We start from the raw sequence: 21,927 nt of genomic DNA on the forward strand, positions 1-21,927 counted from the left end.
CTATTGTGTCATATCACAAGCCTGAAAATATTTAATACCTGTTGTGTTCAAATGTTTGTACCCCACCTAAATTATAAAATAAGCAAGGCGACAAGGTTTTATGCTTGCATGAAGTTTATTGATATATTACGCTTGGTGGCAGACTCCACCTTGAAGGTCAACTCAAACAGTGTCATCTTTGGCACCTGTTAGGAATAATGTAAATAGTGACTTGTTTAATCATAAAACTGAACATGTAAAATGAGTGGATGATCAGAAATGCAAGTTCTATCCTCCTGCTCTTCTGCTAAGCTCTTAACTGTTATCTGTGCATGTGCACTAAAATATCCCAGCACCTCATGCCAAAAACGGCCATTTTGACAGTCCCACTAAAAGTCTAAAGGGCAGGAGTAGGTAAAGGCTCATAGTCCTAAGATATTTTGAAAACAGAGTCTCCTTAAGTATGGCAGCTAACTGTGGCTCTTGAACCTGCCTAAAACCGAAATCTAGCTTTTGTCTATCAGACGTGCAGCTGCTGTCATTCTTCTGGCTCTCCACTGAATTTTCAGTCCCAATCTCTTCGTTGGGGAGGCAGGGCCCTGAGTTACATGGTCCCCTCTTCACATCTGATTTCACCTTATGTGCTCTCCCCAGCTCCTCCCAGCCTGTCTCCTTGTGGCCAACCTGCAGAGTCTCGAAGCCCCATGCTCTTTCCTGCCCTTGGCCTTACGCAGACGGCAGTTTACATCTGTGCCTGAACACCCCATCTAATAGAGGGCCTGGATCAGGACCTACTTGTTTTCTTCCTAATACTTCACGTATCATTTACTTTTCTAAGGCGTGGCTGCATGTTTTGCTTGCTCTGCTGTATGTACACACGTGGGGGAGGAGAGGCTAGTGCTGTATGTGGTAGTAAGTACTGGTTGAATAAAAATGTTTTAATGATTTGTGAGTGATAAAACTATCTGTGGTTAACACCACTTGTCCCTTTAGCTCATGAATGTGTTTCCAACCTATCCATTCTGCTGTAAGTATTCCCTGCACCAGGGAGCAGACTTACCCCATTGGCTGGGTGCTCCATATATAGTCTCTCACCTTGTCCTCCCCGCCCCTTAAACCTGCCAACTAGATTATAAAATTCCCACATGAGACCATGTCTTGTCTTCATGTTAATCCATCCCTTTGGCATCTTCTATGAGGCTAAACACAGCACCAGGTTTTCAGAGGTAGCTGAATTGGTGTGTGTTTTAGGCACCGGACCCTTAGTGTGCGTCGCCGCGGCGCAGTGCGCCTGCCGCGCGCCGAGTAGTAACGTGGTAAGGGAGGTGGGGGCAATCACCACATCGGATCCGAGCGCGCACCCCGCTCACTGCGTGTCTCAATTCAGTGTCTTAAAATACCTCAGTCCCTAGGTCAACAGATCAACCTGCTTGAAAACTCAAGTGTGTTAAGGCCCACGTATCATGGGAAGAGAATTTACCTGCCAGAGTTTCTGCTGTGCGAACATTGGCAATAGTCACAGTTACTTCTCCAGCAATACCGTAACTTCCAAAGGGAGTACGTTTGTCACCAAATCCTGAACCTTTTTTGGCTACATCTTCTACCGGGAAAGCAACAGAAACTGGACTTTGTGGTCTGGGGACATCTTGTCCACTTGTAGGAGGATTAGCATTCTGGGGATTGGGGGTGTGTTTCTGGAATTTCTGATCTGCAGGAACAGCAATGGGTACTTGCACTGCAGTGTGTCTCTTCAAGGCATCTGACTGGGGAACAGCATGTCCAGGAACAGGCTTCCAATGCTGTGCTGCCTGAACATTTGCGCCCACTAAAATAAAAGGCGGGGCACTGCTCTTCTTGCTGTTGTCCATCATCACATAAGTTGGAGAAATAACTTTTGGTGGATGCTGCAGAAACTGTGGATCCTTAGAATTAGGTAAATAGAGGGTTGCTTGGGGGAAAGGCCCAGGTGCAGGTGGTGGTGGTGGGCGACTTTGTTGACTCATATCAGTTAGACAATAAAGGGTCCACATGTTAGAATATGGTGGTGGTTGTCCTGCTTCGCTTGCTGCTATTGCTATAAAAAAAAAATTTGCAGGTGTTAAAGATTTAGTCTCTGTATCAGGCGCTATGCACAGAAATGTCTTCATAATTTTTTTTTAACATATAAACAAACAGCGGTAGTAATATGTGCCATAAAGCATGCTATAGAGAGGGCTAAAGAAATTGTGTTTGGTAATGTGAAAGAAAAGATTCTCTACAGTCAAAAAACGAGAACAGTGTTGTGATAGCCAGTGGCACGGACACTAGGGTTGTGGCTGAGAAGCAATCTCATTCTAAGTTGCTGTTTCCAGGAACTTAACTTTAGACATGGCTTCTACAGGGTCCTCAGAGGAAATGGAGAATCAACAATTCTGGCTCTACCAAAAACATCAACTGAAGAGTGTGTTAAGCCGTTGAAAAAAGCATTAATGTGTCTGCATAGTGATTGTTCTCTTTACGGTACGGAAGAAGTCAGCACTAGGTGTCATCTTTTGATCACATAATCAAGGACCTCTGGCCCTTCGCAGGCGGCATCGTTTCCCATCAGTTTGTCACTACACACAAAACATCACATAATCTAGGACTCGGAACCTGAGAGCACTGCTCCGTCTTAGGCAAGGCTTGAAATCATAGGTCCTGGGTGGCAGTAGAAGGCTGGCTGGTCACACAGTGGATCTTTAAGTGAAAAGAGATCTCGGAGGGCTGTCCATCTACTTACACCAAGGCATCTACCATGTCAAGTTAGACTCGCCTAATTGAAGACAGTGCCCGTCTTGGAGAACAAGTCCCAGAAGATGGGACGGAGGAGCAGAGGTTCCTGATGGAGGAGCTGCACTCGGCCCAGCTGTGCTGAGTCACCCTCTGAACACGGCACGCATCCCTAGTGCGGCTTTGTTATCTTCCCCAGAAAAGAAAATAACACTATGCACACAATTAAGTTGTGTTTTCAATAGCTTCAGATGCTTTCAACTGATAGTTCTGGAAGCTAATTAAAAATATGCACAAGCCAAGTCTTCAGGTTTTTGTGAAATACCCTTAGTGCTTTGGAAATAGTGAAGCACTTGAGAACAGTAACTTGGGATGGAAGTGCTGCTTAGGCCACAAGTGTAATGCCAGCCCCACAGACTACGTTTCAACGCTGCCCTCTGTCTTTTCAGCTGTGCAGAATCCCTGTCACACTGCCAGACAGAATTTGATCTCTAAACACCTGCTGTGGTAACACTTCTTTATTCTGGCTCTGGTAAGAGTCAAGGGTGAGAGAGTTTCTGCAAAAGGAATGGGGGGGGTTGGTTCCTGCACGTCCCACCCCTCTAAAGGGATAAGGGCCCCTGCACTTGCCTAGATGGATTGGGAGGGTGAGCAGACCAAATGCCATAATTAGATGGAGATGGGAGGTCAAACCGTGTCTGTGTCACAGGAAAGCGGTAGCGATAGTTCAGCAGCCAAGAAAGCAGCTTGATTTGGGTGCCTGTCGGGGAACCGATGGAATGAAGCTGGCCAGCTTCGCTGCATCCATCCTTTCTGCTGCTGCTACCTCCCCGCTCCCCTGGGTGACAGAACTTCAGCTTGACCTTTCCTCTCTCCATCCAGCTGTGAAGCCACTCCCTTAGCTGCGGGAAGCTCCCAGGCGGGACGTCAGGACTTGACCAGCCCCCAGACCAGGTTGCAGAGTCCTCCCACCTCAGCACAAAAGCAGTCAAACACACCACCATTTCTTTCACGTTTTTAATGCCATCACCTATGTAAATACTTTGTTGTCATGTGGTTTTACTTTTACAGGTGAGGGATTTCAAACCAACACCCCGTAGTTATGGTTTTGCGGTGGGAGTACCCAGATCCCGTGCATGTGTTTTACAGCTGACAAGAGGCTCTACCATTTTCCATGACATAGTATGTCCAAAACAACACGAAAGTGCTAGATGACCGAACTTTGAGGCCAAGCAGTAGTGATGTCGCTTTAAAATCACTCATCTCATAAGAGTAAAATCTCAACTACAACAAAGTCTTTAAATAGGTTTGGCATTTTAAATACTACTAAAAATAAAGCTTTTGGACCAATCTGCAGGGAGCCTACCTGGATGGTCAATCTGAAATATAGATGTCACTGGAAGCGCAGTTTTTAATTTTGTAAGTAATTATCTTACCTGGCTCCGTCAAACCTTGTTTAGGTGCTGCTTCCCATTCTGGTTCGATTTCTGTTTCATTAAGACCTTCTGGAACAGGAGGTTGGGGCCCACTAGATGATCTTACGGACGCACCTGAGCGCACTACTTTTGCAGCTTCCCCTGAGAGCGTGGGTTTGACCTCCGGCCCCTGGGACGCACGGTTTTCCCATGAGTCCTCCTGCCCAGCACTGCCAGGGGCCAGCGCAAAGATGTCCACTTCAAGGTGCACAGATATTTCAGAGCTCACTGTTGTGGCAGAGGCGTCTGCCTCCTCATATACTAAGGAGTCAGATTTTGCACTCTCCAACTGCACAAAGTTTGCAGAACCCACAGATTTTTCAGACACGTCTGAGGCTATCTTGCCTACTACAAGTATGGGACTAAGAGGTGGTGACTGCTCATTTCCTTTAAGACAAGCAACATGATCAGAAAAGGGGATAACTGTTTGTTCCAGTATTTGCTCAACATTAGTAACTCCTTCGATCGCAGGCCCATCTTTATAGATAGATGCTATGTGCGTGGTGGATGTCACCTCAGCAGCAGCCTGCAAAGGGACCTGAGGAGCTTGATCATAGGCAGGAGGTTCTTGTTCATCCTGCAAGGGGAGTGAGGAAGCCATTGGTGGTTCAGCCTTATGGTCTTTAGGGTTAGAACCCGAATCTACATGGACAGATGTCTCACTCAGAAGCTGCACTGCTGCCGCCTCTCCAGAATGCACAGGAGTGACCACCACATCATCTTCAGCAGCCTCTGAGCTCAGCATCTCCTCGGGAAAAACGGGCGTACTTGTTGCCACATCCACCATTAAAATTTCAGAGTGATCCGAATGAACTGAGGAAACATTACCTAATATCTGAGCAGCAAACTGAGCTGGGTCAGCAGGGACATAGGCCAGCTTGGGTGAGACAGCTGCTGGCGATGGCGATGAGGGCAGGGTGGCATTCTCAGGGGCGGTCGGTTTCGAAGGAGCCTGAGCTACTTCAGGCTCTGAGAGCAGCTCAGCGTGAACTGACGGGAACTGCGTGGTTTTGTTGCTAAACTGCAGTGCAGTTATGTTGTCCTCCTCTGTGTCCGTAGATTTTTCCACCCGTTTAGGTTCTTGGGAAACTGTAGATGTTCTTTCTGGTTCTTTCACACATTCTGGTTTCTTCTCTTGTGCCATTCCCTCTGACCATTGCTCCACTAAAAAATGAGTCAGATGGGTTAATAAATACATATTCCCCAAAAAAGGAATTATGAAGAAAGCATAGGTTGAGCGTCAAAATGTCAATATATACACAAGTACAAAAGAGTTTTGCTTTAGTTTCCAACATCTGTAACTTCAGTGTGGGCAACAAAACCTTCCTGTCCTTATCCACTCAAAAGACAACTCAGGGGGCTTCCCTGGTGGCGCAGTGGTTGAGAGTCCACCTGCCGGTGCAGGGGACACGGGTTCGTGCCCCGGTCCGGGAAGATCCCACATGCCGCGGAGCAGCTGGGCCCGTGAGCCATGGCCGCTGAGCCTGCGCGTCCGGAGCCTGTGCTCCGCAACGGGAGAGGCCACAGCAGTGAGAAGCCCGCATACCGCAAAAAAAAAAAAAAAAAAAACTCAGTTCAGTTCCTTAGAAATAAGTGACTAACACTCAGATACCACCTTCAGCTGGTCAGCGTCAGGGGAAAGATCATAACTGCCTAAAAATAAGCTGAAAACGTCCATGGAAAAAGCTCCTGATCCAAACTTGCACACAAAACTGGGGAAAGAAAAAAACACTTCATAACTTAGTAATGAAACAAATGCTGTCATATGATTAAAGGCATTCTTCAGTTTAAGAAAATTGGTATATAAAGTTCAGCTTAATGAATTGGAAAACTAGGGGACTATAGAATATTTTTACATTAGGAAACGTCGTGTTTTTTATTCTAAAAATGGTAGCACCTGCTGGTGAGGTGGGATAATGCAGCGAAAGTACTGACCCAGATGAGCAGCAGAAAGGCAGCTCTGGCTCCCGAAGTGGGGCTCAGTGAATCCTCAGGCAGGAGGAAAATAACCATGGCTTAGAAGGTCAAGAGAGCTGATGACATACAGAAACCCCTAGAGCTGGAAAACTGCTGTAACATCATCTTCTGGACTCAGCGTTCTGCTTGTCACTCACACGTCTGTCTAACCTCATCGGACGTTTTCACATCTGCTTACTGAGGATTCTCTCTTTGGGAAAGCATTTCCCTAATATCATGAAATCTGCAGGAAAAGTAGAATTTGCCTTACAAGAACATATTTGCTTCAAGTCAAAACTTTGGAAACATGTCTTCATGGGTCCAGCTGCTTTTCCAAAGAACACTGTCCTCCAGGGTCTCCTTCCACATTAGCAGCTGATTTTTTGTAAACTCGAATCTGGTGTCTAATTCTGGACATGGATACCACACAAACGCTAAGAAAAGTTTCAAAAAGAAAAGCCACATCTACTCTTACCTCCCTCTGCTTCTAGAACAATGACCTCATTTTCTAACCAACCACCTCCTCAGGACTTCCCCACCCATTTCCAATCAAAGCCCTTCATCCACTAATACACCGAGTTTTTGTGCTGTAAAATACTGTACACTAGGCATTGTTGAGGATGGAAAAATTATTAGGACAAGACCTCATAAAGCTTAGGGGAAATAAGATACACAGACATTACAGGTTAAAAGTGTGAGTACTTAACAAGGGTCCCAATTAAGACCTATGGAAGTTCAGAGGAGGAAAAGATATCCTCTGGCTGGAGGAATGAGGGAAATTTTGTTTAAATAAGCCTGGCCTTACACTTAAGATAAAGCTGCACAAACTGTCATGCCCATCACAATGAGGAAAAGCCAGATAAATCTCAAAATGATAACTATGAGCCCATCAGAGAGCAGAGTCACAAGGCAGTCAAGCAGTCTGATTTCCAAAGAGTAACCAGCCCTTCCAAGGAGAGAAGGGCCACACAACTGTCTCATCTGTGGCAGGGCCTGGAAACGTCACCACCATACCAGCTGGTAAGGTATCAGCTAAAATCTTAATGAACTGATGAAAGCCAAATGTGGGCTAAGATGTCTGTCTGGAATAGTCTGGGACTCCAGACACAAGAAGTTCACACTCACAGGCACTTTTGTGAAAGATGGAAGCAGGGTAGAAGGCCGGAGAGGAATCCTATATCAACAGCAAACAGACGGCTCCTTTCTACCACTGGGGCAGAGGCAGGCAACACTAGCTCAAGACTGACCACAGATACAAGGCAGAGATTGCTGCGGACAACTGACAGGAACACTGAGAAAGGCCCATTCTCAATGCCTGGTGCAAAGACCACCTCAGTCAGAGAATCCCTGCCCCGAGAGCCCAGGACCAGCAACGAGAAACAGCAGCTGCCCCTGGAGGGAGGGGCGAGTGTGGGGAGAGATGCCCTCAGTGGGGCGGGCTGGTGGGGAAGGCCGAGGGCAAGGTCAGGCAGTCCACCGCTACAGGAGTTTGAGGCCCGTGGAACAGTGAAGGTAGGAGAGCCACCACAAAGCCCAAGCCCAACTTCTCACTAGACTCACCTAGACACCTACACACCAATTCAAGGCTTCTACAACACTCTTTTCCCCCACAAGGACCTAAATTCCCCAAGTAATGATTTATTTCCCCTGAGAGTTTTCAAGAACCCAGCCAATTTAGGGACTAGATCACTGCAATCCCTAGATTGCCTGCATGGGACTCATCTGATACATCACTTACACTATAGCAATTCAGCTTCTGTGGAAAGGGCCACTTGCCCTTTTCAAAGTATCTCAGGCTTGTCATACCTGAAATCGTATCTAGGAGCTTAATCTTTAGGTTTAATATTTTTGCCTCTATAAGTCCCCTATTAAATAACAACCATTCTGGAAAGGTAAAGCATTATAAAATTATGATCCATAGCAACTCATCAGAGAATTTATGATATTGCTTCCTTCCCCACAACTTTTTCATAGTAAAAAGGTGTATGAGAAGATCTGGGTTCAGTCCTGTGATTGAATAGATGCATGGCCAAGTCAACAGTTCTGAGCTTCAACCTCCTGGTCTGCAAAATGGGCATTTTAATTCTGACCTCATTGAGGTTTTGTAGTGATTAAATGGAGTGATTCACCTAAAAGTGTTCTATAAACTGTAAATCACATATAAATGGGGAAGGAATAAACCAACACCTAGTTTTAAAAGTTTGAAATGTGATATCAAATTTAAAATTATAAGCCTCATATCTTTAAATCAGTTTTGATTAAAATTAAATTGGCAATTTCACAATCTGGGTGATAAGATGCAGGGTGTTTTTTCCCATTTATAATATATGTATTTGTATATATACATACACATGTCATATATACTATTTTTAATAGACATATTTCATGACTGTAACATGAAATTGAGATCAAATACCTTAAGTTTTAACTGTTTTTGAAAATGTAAAGCACTAGATTAACCATTTGGTTTTTTGTTTGTTTGTTTGTTTTTGTGGTACGCGGGCCTCTCACTGTTGGGGCCTCTCCTGTTGCGGAGCACAGGCTCCGGACGCACAGGCTCAGCGGCCATGGCTCACGGGCCCAGCCGCTCCGCGGCATGTGGGATCTTCCCGGACCGGGGCATGAACCCGTGTCCCCTGCGTCGGCAGGCGGATTCTCAACCACTGCGCCACCAGGGAAGCCCAACCATTTGGTTTTGTTTAGAATACATGAATGAATGTTAGCAGACATACACAAACAAGTTATCACATATACATAATTATATTGCGTTCCTGTTGATATCTATTATTACAAAAGGTAAAGAGCTTTTCTCTAATGTTTTAAGGTCTGTTTAACAGTTCCAAAGATTGCTGACTTGTAACATTGAGATTATGTTTGTGTAGAAAACTATTTCTTACAGTTGTAAACTAGGTTTGCTATAGGTTGATCTTACATGTCAACCTCATGAAGATGAACTCAGTATGACTTCAGTAATCTGGTTTTACTTGAACTACAAAAAACAAAAAACTGCATGAAGTCTCAGAATTACATACATCACTGAAGGCACTTCTTCCTCTAAAACATTTATTTCTAAGTTTAATAAAGTGACTGATTAAAACAATGTAGAATCCTGATTTTCCATGAAACCAATCAGATAGATACATTCCAAGCATACAGTATTTCTTGGAATAGGCAGAACTCACGTGGAGACTTTGGGTGCTTGGGGCATGATCAGGGAAGAATAAGGAAAAAGGCATGTTCTGGCACTGAAGGGAAATCTGAAAGCTGTCCCGGACAAGAGGAGAATATGAAGCAGGACATAATGGGAGATGAGAGAAGTGATTAATAGGAGAGGGGAGAGGAACTCACAGGAGTGCTTGGACTCAAGAATTTGAAGTAAGTAAGGTACATATAGTTTTAAAAGTTTAAAAGAGAAGAAGATTCCAACTATTGTGTGTTGAACTGATTGGAATGATGAACACCAGAGACTATAAAGTAGGTGGTCTGTTTCTTTTCTCTCCTTCCTCTCTTCTCTTCCTTATATTCATTCTTTAGTCACCAATCCTTAATTCCTATTATGTGGCAGACACTGGGGAATCAAGAATGAATAAGATCTCCTAAATAGTACAGTCTGATTAAGGTTAGAGGTACATAAACAGATGACAGTGTGATCAGTGCAGTGACTGAAATATGCATTGGATACAGTGGCTTTTAGGTAATTTTTGTTAAGCTTAAATGAGAAGGGGCAGGTGTGAAAGGGGCCCCACACAACTGCCCCATCCAAGATGTCAAAGAGCCCCTGCAGAGTACAGGTGTAAACCAGCCCTGTGCATTCTGATTTCCCTTATCAGAAAATTTATCAGTCTCCCTTGGCCAATGGGACAGAAGTGGAAGTCTGCTAGACTTCTTAGATTTTACATTTTTAATGAAAGAAAAAAGTATCATGGATGCCACCACTTCCTCCTCCTTCCTTATACATGGATATAATGCCTAGAGCAGTGGAATAAGGCTACAAACAAAATATGCTAAGAATGATAAAGCAGAGAACCTAATTGATGCTTTATTATTATAATATCAGCATCAGAATGAACACCACTTCCAGATATCTTGTTTTTCATTGCTAATTGGTACTTACTTGCAGCTGAGTACTTTCCTAACTAATATGAGGCATACCTTAGAAGTTGTAAAGTAGGGACTTCCCTGGTGGTGCAGTGGATAAGAGTCCACCTGCCAGTGCAGGGGACACGGGTTCGATCCCTCATCTGGGAACATCCCACTTGCCGCGGAACAACTAAGCCCATGCGCCACAACTACTGAACCTGTGCTCTAGAGCCTGCAAGCCACAACTACTGAAGCCTGTGTGCCTAGAGCCCGTGCTCTGCAACAAGAGAAGCCACCGCAAGGAGAAGCCTGTGCACTGCAACGAAGAGTAGCCCCCTGCTCACTGCAACTAGAGAAAGCCCATGCACAGCAACAAAGGCCCAACACAGCCAAAAATAAATAAAAAATTAAATCTTTAAAAATAAAAAAATTTGTAAAGCAACGTGAATGAGGGGGATTGTGGTATATGCTGCTTTTTAGATACCATGTCTGTTTTTATTCTATGAATTATGTAATATCCATTTTCTCATTGGGTATTTAAATATGGTATCTTAAGATTTAGCAAGGTGATCCGTTTGGATTTTCTATATCACGTCATCTGTGAATAAAGTACTTTTACTTCTTCCTTTCCAATATGTATACCTTTTTTTTTCCCCACCTTATTGCACTGACTAGAACCTACAGCACAGTGTTGAATAGAAATGGTGATGTCAGACATACCTATTCTGGTTCTAATTTTGATTTGGAGAGTACTCAAAATTCACCATTTAGTATAATGTTAGCTGTAAGTTTTTATGCATACATGTTATCAGATTTAGGAAGTTCCTTTTTCCTTGTTTGCCTATAAACTTCTTCAGAAGTACTTCTGGTAGAGCAGGTCTGATGGCAGTGGATTCTCTCAGCTTTTGTCTGCCTGAGAATGTCTTCATTTTGCTTTCATTTTTAAAGGATATATTCACTGGATATATATTCATTCTAGGTTGGCAGCTTTTTGCTTTCAGCACTGTAGAGATGTCATTTCATTGTCTTTTGGCTTCTGTACTTTGTTAAGAAATCTGCTATTTGTCTGATTATTCCCCAGAAAATAATGTGCCTTTTTACCCTGCCTGTTTTCATGATTTTGTCTTTTTCAGCAGTTTGACCATGATATACTGAAGCATGGATTTGTTTTTATACTGCTGTGGGTTTACCAAACTTTTTGAATCTGTATGTTTATGACTTTCAGTCAAATAATATTTTTCCATCTACTCTCTTTTCTCCTCCTCTGACTCCAATTACATATTAGACCCTTTGATCATGTCTCACAAATGTGTCTTACACTCTGTCTTATTGTTTTTCTTCTTACTTCAATTTGGATATTTTCTATTGCCATGGGTTTTTAGTTTCTAATTCTGTCTTCTAGTAAAGCCATCTAATAAAAATTTAGTTTGCCATTGTGAAATAACCATTTGTTTCTTATTTTAAGATTCTTACTCTGTTGAAATTCTCCATCTATGTAGTCCTTATGTAGTAATTCTAATATTTGGATCTTCTTTGGGTCTGCTTCTACAGAGTGTTTTTTGTTTTAATTCTTAATTATTTGTCACTTCCTCACACTTCTTTGAATGAATGGTAATTTTTAATTGAATGCTGGAAATTGTAAATGACACACTGTAGAGACTCTGACTATATTATTTTCTTCTAAATGGTGTTGGTCTTATTCTAATAATGGCAAATCTGATCCTCCTGAGGCTTCATTTTAAATTTTGTTAAAATAGACATATTTCAGCTTTGTTCTAATCCTAGCACATTGTCTTTATTCCTGGGGTGTGACCTTCCTGGGGTCTCAACTGGATTGCCAGGGTTTCAGAAAAGTCTTTTCATTTTGGCTGGGCCCAAACTCTAAAGCCTCCCCCAACCCTTTACCACTTATGAAATCCCTACCTAGCTTTCAGTCTTCCAACAGCTCTTCTCTGCTAAGCCTTCACAAGCCTTATAGTCCACACATGAGCAGCTTAGGAATTGGCCCCCCCCCAAAAAAAAGGGAAATATTTTTGCAGACTTTTGGGGAATCTGTCTCTGCAAATGCCTCCTCTCTGGTGCTTTGTCACCCAAATCCCAGCCACTTTAGTAGCTCCAAACTCTGCTTCTCTGTTCTCTCTTCCTGGAGAGACTTCCAGTCTCTGCTTGGCCTCTATTTTCCTGCCCATGAATTTGAAAAATGACACTGGGGTGAATATGGGGCTCAATTTCTGTGAACCCCATTTCCCAAGAATCCAGACTTTGTTTTATATAATTTCTTCAGCTTTTATGGGTATTTATGATATTCAGCTTTTATGGGTATTTATGATAGGAAGGTAAGTCCAATATTAGCTACTTCATCATAGCTGAAACTGAAACCTCTCAATTTCTCCTAGCACAGTATCTGGCAATGGATAGGAATTTAAATATTTGTTAAATGAAATACTGAATTGGACTTTAAGGATATATAGGATTTGAAAGAAATAGGAGGAAAAGGAACTCCTGGAGGGAGTTAGCATAAGCCAAAATCAAATGATCAAAATCAAAATTACTTTTTCAGAAAATGACAAGTTGTCAGTCTGGTGCATAAGGTCTGTGAAGATATGAAATGAGAGATAACTGCAAAGGTAGGATAGATTGAGCTCATAGAAAGCTTTGCATGCCATGGTCTTATAAAGGGATCAAAATTTACCTACTATAACTTAGACATGCCAGAAAGCATTACTTTACTTCTCTAGCTGATCTCAAATTGCATTAAAATGCTTACTTCCCAAAGGCAAAATTTATTTGATCTTAGTTAAAAATATTTGTCCCTTCCAGTTTAAAAGTCACTTTGGGTTTATTATTCAGTCTTTTGGGGTACTGCTTTTTTTCAAAGGTTCTCCCCACTTCTGAAGAGGGAATCTGAGTGCTGTGGTGAGCTCTGGCTCTGATCCACATGTTGTCCTCCTCTGCTGGCTCTCAATTACCTCTGGTAGAGGCATAACTCATACTGCCTGGGTTCTGGGTGCTGGTCTCTGACTTCACTGTATTTACTACTCAAGTTTCTACTTTATGGAAGTGTGGCCTTTGTGCTTATTTCACTGAAGGACTGAGAGATTCCCTTCCTAATTTGGTCCTTTAGCAATTAAGGCCTAGCTGACAGTTTTAATTTTATTCCTAGCTTCAACATTTTGCACTTAGCTCTCTGCTAGTGGGTTGAGTCACTTCACTTTTTCCCATCTCGATTACTTGCTAGTCAGCACTCTGGGACAATCTAAACACATCTGGATCCACTAAAAGCCACACACAGGCCATAGGACACAAGAAATATTATCTCAGTCTCATCTGAGAAAGACTCTCCATTATTTCTAATCCATTGCTTCAAATGCAATTATTCAACCAATATTTACTGAATGTCTGATCATGATAGTTATAGTGCAGGAGCTGAATGTAGCAGGTGATATGCTAAAGGCAGTACCATGCTAACCACTCAGCTTCTGAGAAGCATGCATTCTTCTAGACAGCACCCAGGAATGCAGAGAACAAGCCACCTGCTTGAGTCTTAGGGAATTCTGATCAGAAATTCCACCTACCTTCCTTATCACCAGTTTCAATGTCAGCTAGCACTTTTCATGCACTACCCACACCCCAGCACCACGGTCCCACTGTCAAGAAGAACTTTCCATTTCCCTTTCCCGTGCAGCAGGAAATGTCCTTATATCTTATCTTTTTTCCTCCCTCCTCTATGGCTTATATAAAGTAAAAACTTGATTCTGGTCATGTTAAGTCTTAAATCAAAACTCAGCTTCGGAAATTCCAAGAAAAAACAGGCTCCTGCAAAACTCCAAAGTGTTAGCTTTTTTATTATGAACTTTGGAAACTCAATACTGAGTAATGACTTCCTTGCTCCAGACTATATTTACCTTTTCCCTACAGTAAATTAATGCTTCAATGGGTAGAGATCAGCAAAGCAAACAGGAAAAAATAGGGGTTATCTGAAATCAGAGTATACTAATTTAATATTTTTTAAAAGTATCCCTACACTGAAGAATTTGGAACAATATGGAGCTATCAAAGTTTCTGGATAGCAGAGTCAGATACTTAAGGAAGGAAGATGTCCTTCCTCATGTAACTGACATCTCCTTGTGGTTCCTGACCTCACCTTGGCACCCTGGTTAACCATCCTAGCTTTCCTGGTTTCACTTATCTGCTTCTTCCCCCGCCCCCTCCTCTCTTAATCCTGACCCTGTGTTTCTGTCCCTAGTCTGACAATCTGACCCTAATTCTTGACTATACCATTTGCTCAGTGATTTATTTGCGATCTTTAGTATGGACTACTCCCCCAAGTGATTAATCTTACCACATCATTAAAGCATGAAGGACCTAAGCCCCACTCCCAACAACATCGCCAGATAATCAGATAATTCTTAACCTTGGTACAAATTACCACCCTGCCAAGGCAAACAGAAGACTTCCAGAAATAAGAGGGTCCTTCTGACACAATACTCATCCCTGTTTAGGGAATCAGTATAGCCATACTTGAAAAAAATGCCCAGGAAAGTACAGAGTACACCAGAGCCTCATAAAATTTAGTATGGATAGTCCTGAAATAGATTCCTTGTTTTTTTTTTTAATAAGACTGGATAGCTACAAGTATGTGTAATGAATTCTATAAGGCATAAAATAGAATTTGGCATAAGAAACTGAAAACATTTATTATGACTATCTAATATGAATATATAACTCAAGATAATATATAATGATACGCATAACTGTTACGGTGCTACATAAGAATTGAAATTGGGCTCAGTGATCAGCAGCAGTTCATGACTATAATTACTACTATATGGCCATGCCAAGAACGTCCAGGATCAGTTAGAAAAGTTAACAGGTAACTCAGTTGGGGATCTAGGTGGGCTAGGCCTTCTTGATTCTTCAAAAGAGGTGGCTATTTCCTGCCTCTATTGGAAGCCATGACAGGAATAACACTAGAAACTAGACTCAATTAGGCTTAGGAGGACGGAAGGTGATAGTGGTATTGCGATCTCACTTACCACTCTCATGGAGAAACCACTGCCCTCTTCGTGGTGAAAAGATCAGAATTAGTACACTCCTTCCTGACAGGAGGAAGAAGTGAAAAGTGGGAGATAATGTGGGGAAAGAGAACTGAGATTTCACTCCGAGTTCAAAAATTAAAGGTTTTTCTAGAGGGATATTAGTGATCCCTACTAATGAGTCCTACTACTAGGAAGACCTTCATGCACTAGGAAGATCTAAGTTTAGATCCCAACTCTACCAATTAATATTTTAGAAACTTACAAGTTATCTAATCACTCGCAAGCATAAGATTTCTCTTGAGTAAAGTTGCAGTGATGTCACCTACCTTATAAAGTTCTCTTAATTGACAAAATATATTGTAAACGCCTAGGACAAAACAGTTACTCAAAAAATTCCATTCCCCTTCTTCCTTCTTTTCCTAGCTATACTAAGTGGTAGAACTTGAGACAACAGTTTTGCCTTAAAATGTGGCCTGAGTTTCTAAAATCCCCTTAATGATTCATGTGGATTGGTGAAGAAGCTCTCCTGAGAAGACTGAGAAATAGAAAAGCTTTCACTGAGTCATACAGTAGTAAGACCTATTTAATCAAATTGCAGAAAAATACAAGAGGAGGATCCAAGAAAGCGTTTTACATGAGCTGCTTCGGAAATGAGCACATGTGGGTGAAACGCCACAATGGAGGCCTGGATAGAGCCAGGCTCTGGAAAATGGGAGAAAAGATGAGAGATGACAGAGAAGTGAGAAAAGTTGCTCTCATGTCTGGTTCTTTTCCTCTTCCCTCCTTCATCACCTGCCCCTGCATGAAATTTTAAATGCAATGGGGAGATGGGTAAACACTATTGGTCCTATGATGAGGCCTACCAAAAATGGGGCTCCTTCTATGAAAAATCTGAGAATGGAGTGTTTGAATAAAATAAATGATATATGCAGGATATACTTATCTCCACACTTCCCATGCATACGGGCAGCTTGGTAGTAATGCTGCTAGGCAGCAAACTAACCAGCTGGAAATAACTTTGGGGGATACATCTGATATCTGGGAGATGAGTGGGGACCAGTGCATCAGGGATGGTAGTTTAGCTCTTGCTCCTATCACCAAGTTCTCATAACTGGTGCTGTCTTTTTTTTTTTTTTTCCCTGCTGTACAGCGAAGTAATTCAGTTATATGTTATTTTTTCTATTCTTTTCCATTATGGTTTAACACAGGTTATTGAATATAGTTCTATTCAGTAGGACCTTGTTGTTTATCCATTCTATATATACTAATGAAGAAGTCCATTAAGAAGCCATTTGGCAATCAATTGAGCCCAATTGATATTAGATATTTTATATTAATATTGATATTAGACCGTAACACTGAACTCTATATTTTCTGGTCATACCTTCGTGTTACCTTCCCCAACTGTCTGGGGAAGAACAAGCAACATTCGTTTCTACTCTACTGTCTAAAGAGCAATCTGTTTCTACAGCCATACTGTGAGTCTACTTTTAGGATTATCTGTACACAAATACTACAGCTACTGGAGGAGAAAGGCAGCAGTATCTCTTACCTCCATCGAAAGCATGGCTGCTCCATTAGTTCAGTCTGTTAATTTTGAACCCTGAGATTCAAAAATGTTACCCTAGCTGGACCAAAATCCACATCAGTTTAGTCTACTTGCTAAGCTAAATGGTGGGTATACTCTTCAGTAACCAGATTAGCCTCAAAGGCTACCACTTAGTTACCTACAACCATAAAGAGTCACCGACTTTATCACCATTCTCAAACACAGCAAGCCTGCACAGCCAGTCCTCTCAAAGATAGCTCCTAGTATAAAGGACACAAGTACAAAGGCCGTAATAACTTTGACCACCTGGAAAACCAGGCTCATGGGAAGGGGGAGAGTGGTCAGTGTTCCAGCACTTGTCTGTATATCCTGCTGGTGGTAAGCAAATCTCAGACCTCTTTCCTTTGGTAAGCTGAGAATGCCATCAGGACCCTGCAGGGAAGCACCAGACTAGACAATAAAATATTCCTAAACCACGGCGATTCACTCTCCTACCCCTTGAAATGCTGACTCTTGCTATTCTTAATCTTGTTTTCTGTTTTGGGTGTCTCTTTCACTGTAGATCCAAACCCTCATGATTTTTACATTTTCCTAGGTCTACCCCTAATTTCTCCCTAACTTGGCTATGTTATCTGTTAACATTAGTGGCAGAGAATAAAAGTGGCCGAAACTCACTGATCCTACCTTTTCTTTTTCTATGGTCACTTCAAAATGTTGGTCAGCCAATGTGGCATTATTTAGTTATTTCTCACATTCTCCTTAAGTCACAATTTTCACCACAAAATTCTTCCAAAAGCTTTTCTTACCATTCTTTTAGATATGTGTGCCTGTCCTTGGGATTTAACCAATATATCCTCTTTTGTTATATTGATCTTCCCAAATGTTCATCATGTAAACTTCGCCTTTTTCCTTTCTCCCCCTCTGACTTCTTCACTGCTCCTCCATCAACTCAGTTTCATGCTGTTATGTTCACATAAGATAGACATTTACACATATACACGTAAAGCAAGTTTGTCTAAGCCACATACAGCCTTACATCACAGAGACAGGCCAGAGACCACCTTCTATGAAAAATTTATCTCTTCACTACATAAAGAGACTCTTGGAACAGAAAAGACGGTTAGTGACACCTAATCGATGTCCTGTCCTCCAAGCTGGACTGCACTTAAACCATCATGGGGAGAAAAGAAAAAAAGGGTGATTAACCTTTTCTACTAAAATAATCTTCCAAGAAGAGTGTTTCTACAATGCTCCTAAGTGATGTATCTCATTATAATTTGAGTATTACCACAAAATTCAATTCAAAGACAGGCATATTGGAAAGGGCTTGAGTCATAGTTGACACACACTCTTCTAGATCTCACTGTACCAAATGGTTTGCAAAAGATGAGTGTTTCCTATTTTAAAATTTAGAATCCTCCAAAATGTCAGTTCTCAGATTTTTTAAAAAACTGATTCAAGGGCTTCCCTGGTGGCGCAGTGGTTGAGAATCCGCCTGCCGGTGCAGGGGACACGGGTTCGTGCCCCGGTCCGGGAAGATCCCACGTGCCGCGGAGCGGCTGGGCCCGTGAGCCATGGCCGCTGAGCCTGCGCGTCCGGAGCCTGCGCTCCGCAATGGGAGAGGCCACAATAGAGAGAGGCCCGTATACCGGAAAAAATAAATAAATAAATAAATAAATAAATAAAAATAAAAACTGATTCAATAATAAAAATAAAGCATCAGTGTGATTAAACATCAGTGTAATTATTTAAACAGACAATATTTGTGAGCATCACTCTTAAGCTTAAATGTATGCTAGGAATGATGCAATAATTTATAACTAGATTTTTATTAAACTATTACTACTTACTGTACTTACCTTTAATCTGATGAAATTGTTTAACAAGATCTTTTATATCCAGAGAATTATTTCCTAAAGAAATACAGGAAATCAGATACATAAAACTCCCATTTAAAATGCTTTCTTTTTCAAAGCAACAAATATATAATCTAAAGCAATAACAAACCTTCTCTAAACACAGCAAGTTCTTTGAAATAAACTGCTGCAAACTGGGTGATGTTTGGTGGATTGGTTTTGAGTACGGCTCTGCTAACTCCCTCAAGCAGAGTCTTGAGGCCGTAAGGTACGACAAGTCTGGGCTTTGCAGAAATCATTCTGGCGGGATGTCTGTAATCTCAACTACAACGAAGAAACACAAAGTAAACACAAAGTCTTATAAGTAGTATATGTTTTTAATTAAAATCTTACAAGTTAACTATAGCTTCTAAGAACAAATTATCTCCTGTGAAAATCACTAGCCTTAGTTCTAAACTCTAGGTATCTATTCTAGTAAAATGGGCTAATGTTAACGGTAGTTTAAAAAAAAAGAACCATACTACCAACAACTTATTATGTGCAGATGAGCAATCTAGTACTATTAAAGAAATCCATGCGAAAAGCCCTGCCAGGAACTCCAGTATGATATTAAAAACAAAGAACAGGGCTTCCCTGGTGGCGCAGTCTCCCGCCTGCCCATGCGGGAGACACGGGTTTTTGCCCCGGTCCGGGAAGATCCCACATGCCGCGGAGCGGCTGGGCCCGTGAGCCATGGCCGCTGAGCCTGCGCATCCGGAGCCTGCGCTCCGCAACGGGAGAGGCCACGACAGTGACAGGCCCGCGTACCGCCCAAACAAACAAACAAAAAACCTAATAGCAAAATGCTGAATATTTTAAAAGCACATTTCATCTTCCTAAAGGTCAGGAAAAAATGAATCTCTATCGCCAGAGCAAAACCTTTGAGAATTAAGGGTACTGTATGCAATCGCCTAATGAAAACTTGCTATCAGAGTATCATTCAACAGGAGCTTTGCTGAATTAAACCATCTTTAAAAAACCAGTAGTGGCACCTGTAGCAGGCCCCCATGCTAAGTGTTAAGGGACATAGGCGGTAATTATATGGATGATACATATTCATTATATATATGTGTGTGTGTGTATGGACGTATATATGTATATATATGTATTTTTAAGTACATCCGTTGCACTCCAGTGAGAGTTGAGAGATGCGTCATGATTTGACAGTGGCTTACCCGTAGCCACGACGGAGCTAACAAAACACCCATTCTGCAGTCAGCAGTTGGTGCTACCGACCGTGGGGAGAAAGAACGCCCAGGCAGCGATCATCGACTTGCCGCACCCCTCCCCCTCCCCCGGCCTTGTGAATGGTGCGGGGCCGTTTAGGGCCCCAGCCCCAGGGATGTGGAGCATCCTACGACGCAGCTCCTTACAAAGGCTGTCCTCCACAAGGTGAGACACGCTGTGTCACCGATCCTCAACTACATCAACGGATAAAGTCACGAGTACAGACGTTGAGGGTTGTTTCAAATGACAACTAATTCTGATCAAACTTCTCCTTGTATATTTGACAAAAACACATTTGTCAAACACTAACAGATTTTACATTCCCCACACCCCACACCAAACCCACTAACCTAGGGGTAACGCCTGAGCAGGAAAACGGTGCCCCTGGCTGAAGATGCGAGAATAGGGGCTTCGGGGCCACAGAAAACGTCAACGGCGCCCACCACTCACTTCCTAAACACCTACGCTGGGGTCTGTGCTTGTTTTACCGTTTGGCTGGCTTGGTGAAGGGGGCAGAAAGACCTGGGAGAGCGGGCGTCCAGATTCCACCCCGACTAGACCAGCGGTGGCGGTGGCGGGCCTGCCGACCCAGACCCAGACCCAGACCCCAGACCCCCGAGTCCGCCACACGCGCGTTGGCCGGCGGTTGCCTCACAGGCCGGTGTGGGCACCCGCCGGCCTCCCACTCCGGGGCCCGCCACCTTCTTTCCGGCTACGTTCTAAAGATCTTCCTCGTTGCCTGCCTACCGGCAGCTCCGGGAAAACCACGTTTGCCGGGCAGGGTCTTTTATAACTCTGGGGGTGGGGGGGCGGGGGGCCGTCACGCTACGTCACAAAGCCCCGCCCACTCGCTGAAGGCTCCAGACGGCCGCGGAAGAAGGCGGGGCCTCAGCGGCCCCAGCCAATGGGGAGCCGAAAGGGACAAAAGCCGGAACTCTGCAGAGCACTGAGGGGTGCTTCGCCTTTTCCGGCAGAATACAAAGGGGCGTGGGAAACACGTTTCGAAACTGCCGGGAGTCAGTCAAGGCGACAGCCTCTCCGATTTGAATCTCTCGGTCTAAAATAAGAGCTGGCTTGGAAATAAAGAGAAATAGATTTACGGCAGTTCTATCTTGCTGCCACCGCATAACACCACTCTTCCCCCCACCCCCATAATCTGTTGCTCTCTAGTCACCTTTTTGAAGAAGAATTTCTGCCACCATGTACACCACACTGGTACAATATCATGTAGCGCAGTACTTCTCTTGAGAAACTCGCCTGCCGAAAGAGAATCTGGCATTGATCCTGAGTCTTTCTGTTTCTCCGTAATTCTGGATCTTGCAATGCCTCAGGCACGATGTGTCCTCCCCAAACCATACCGTCAGGGGCAGGTTGCAAAGTCGACGAGGACTGTGTGTAACTTCAGCTCCGTTTCACAAAGGTAAAGGAACGCTGACTCCTTTAAAATACTCTCTGCTTTTTTACCCATTTAGGCTCTTATTTGTGCTGGGCATTACCACCACAGTCACAATGATCAGACTCCAAGCAGTTTTCATTGTCATCCATTTCCACATGTTTAAAAGGCAACAAGAATCACTGTAAATCAACCGTTACATAACATCATCAGGGCATAGATCTGACAAAACATTTTTACGTTACAAAAAATTAAGACTTCCAGAGCACTTTGCAGCAATAGGCAATGTTGAAGCCCCAGCCTACATCTATGCTGCACACGGCATTTTGAGGATATTAATCCATCCATTAATTATTACTGAGTGCCCACTATGTGGCAGACAAGCCCCCATTTCTCATGAAGGTTACGTTTTAAAAGAAGAAGGGCTTCCCTGGTGGCGCAGTAGTTGGGAGTCCACCTGCCAATGTAGGGGACACGGGTTCGAGTTCTGGTCCGGGAAGATCCCACAGGCCTCAGAGCAGCTAAGCCCGTGCGCCACAACTATTGAGCCTGTGCTCTAGAGCCCACGTGCCACTACTGAAGCCCG

At 43.1% G+C, this 21,927-nt stretch overlaps 2 protein-coding genes across 10 annotated transcripts in view; one reads left to right on the forward strand and one right to left on the reverse strand.

The window, feature by feature from the left end:
• OSBPL1A (oxysterol binding protein like 1A) overlaps positions 1-924 on the forward strand; it is a 209,728-nt gene extending 208,804 nt beyond the window's left edge. For all 3 annotated transcript variants that reach the window (XR_010836893.1, XR_010836894.1, XR_010836895.1), the window contains one exon: positions 634-924. The gene's annotated coding sequence lies outside the window, so the exon portion shown is untranslated. The remainder of the gene's footprint in view (positions 1-633) is intronic.
• CABYR (calcium binding tyrosine phosphorylation regulated) lies at positions 97-21,016 on the reverse strand. Of its 7 annotated transcripts, none has more exons than XM_067015204.1 (6): positions 20,299-21,016; positions 18,834-19,006; positions 18,686-18,739; positions 5,031-5,366; positions 1,460-2,053; positions 97-185 (listed from the first exon to the last, which is right to left on the reverse strand). In XM_067015204.1, the coding sequence occupies exons 2-6, from the start codon at positions 18,979-18,981 to the stop codon at positions 163-165; spliced, it is 1,155 nt and encodes a 384-aa protein (XP_066871305.1). In that variant the 5' UTR covers positions 18,982-19,006; positions 20,299-21,016; the 3' UTR covers positions 97-162. The 7 variants fall into 7 exon arrangements, with proteins under 7 accessions (XP_066871305.1, XP_058895633.1, XP_066871303.1 ...); XM_059039650.2 differs by having other exon boundaries at positions 4,164-5,366; XM_067015202.1 differs by lacking the exon at positions 1,460-2,053 and having other exon boundaries at positions 4,164-5,366.
• Positions 21,017-21,927: the final 911 nt, after the last annotated feature.

Source organism: Kogia breviceps, chromosome 15 (assembly GCF_026419965.1).
Source record: "Kogia breviceps isolate mKogBre1 chromosome 15, mKogBre1 haplotype 1, whole genome shotgun sequence".
Lineage (NCBI taxonomy): Eukaryota > Metazoa > Chordata > Mammalia > Artiodactyla > Physeteridae > Kogia > Kogia breviceps.

Coding starts and splice junctions, on each gene's coding strand:
- CABYR (XM_067015198.1), bottom strand. CDS start 18,981: ATGATTTCTGCAAAGCCCAGACTTGTCGTACCTTACGGCCTCAAGACT. Junction 18,740..18,833: donor ACTTGCTGTGTTTAGAGAAG/GTTTGTTATTGC, acceptor GTATTTCTTTAG/GAAATAATTCTCTGGATATA. Junction 5,367..18,685: donor ACAATTTCATCAGATTAAAG/GTAAGTACAGTA, acceptor CTCATTTTTTAG/TGGAGCAATGGTCAGAGGGA.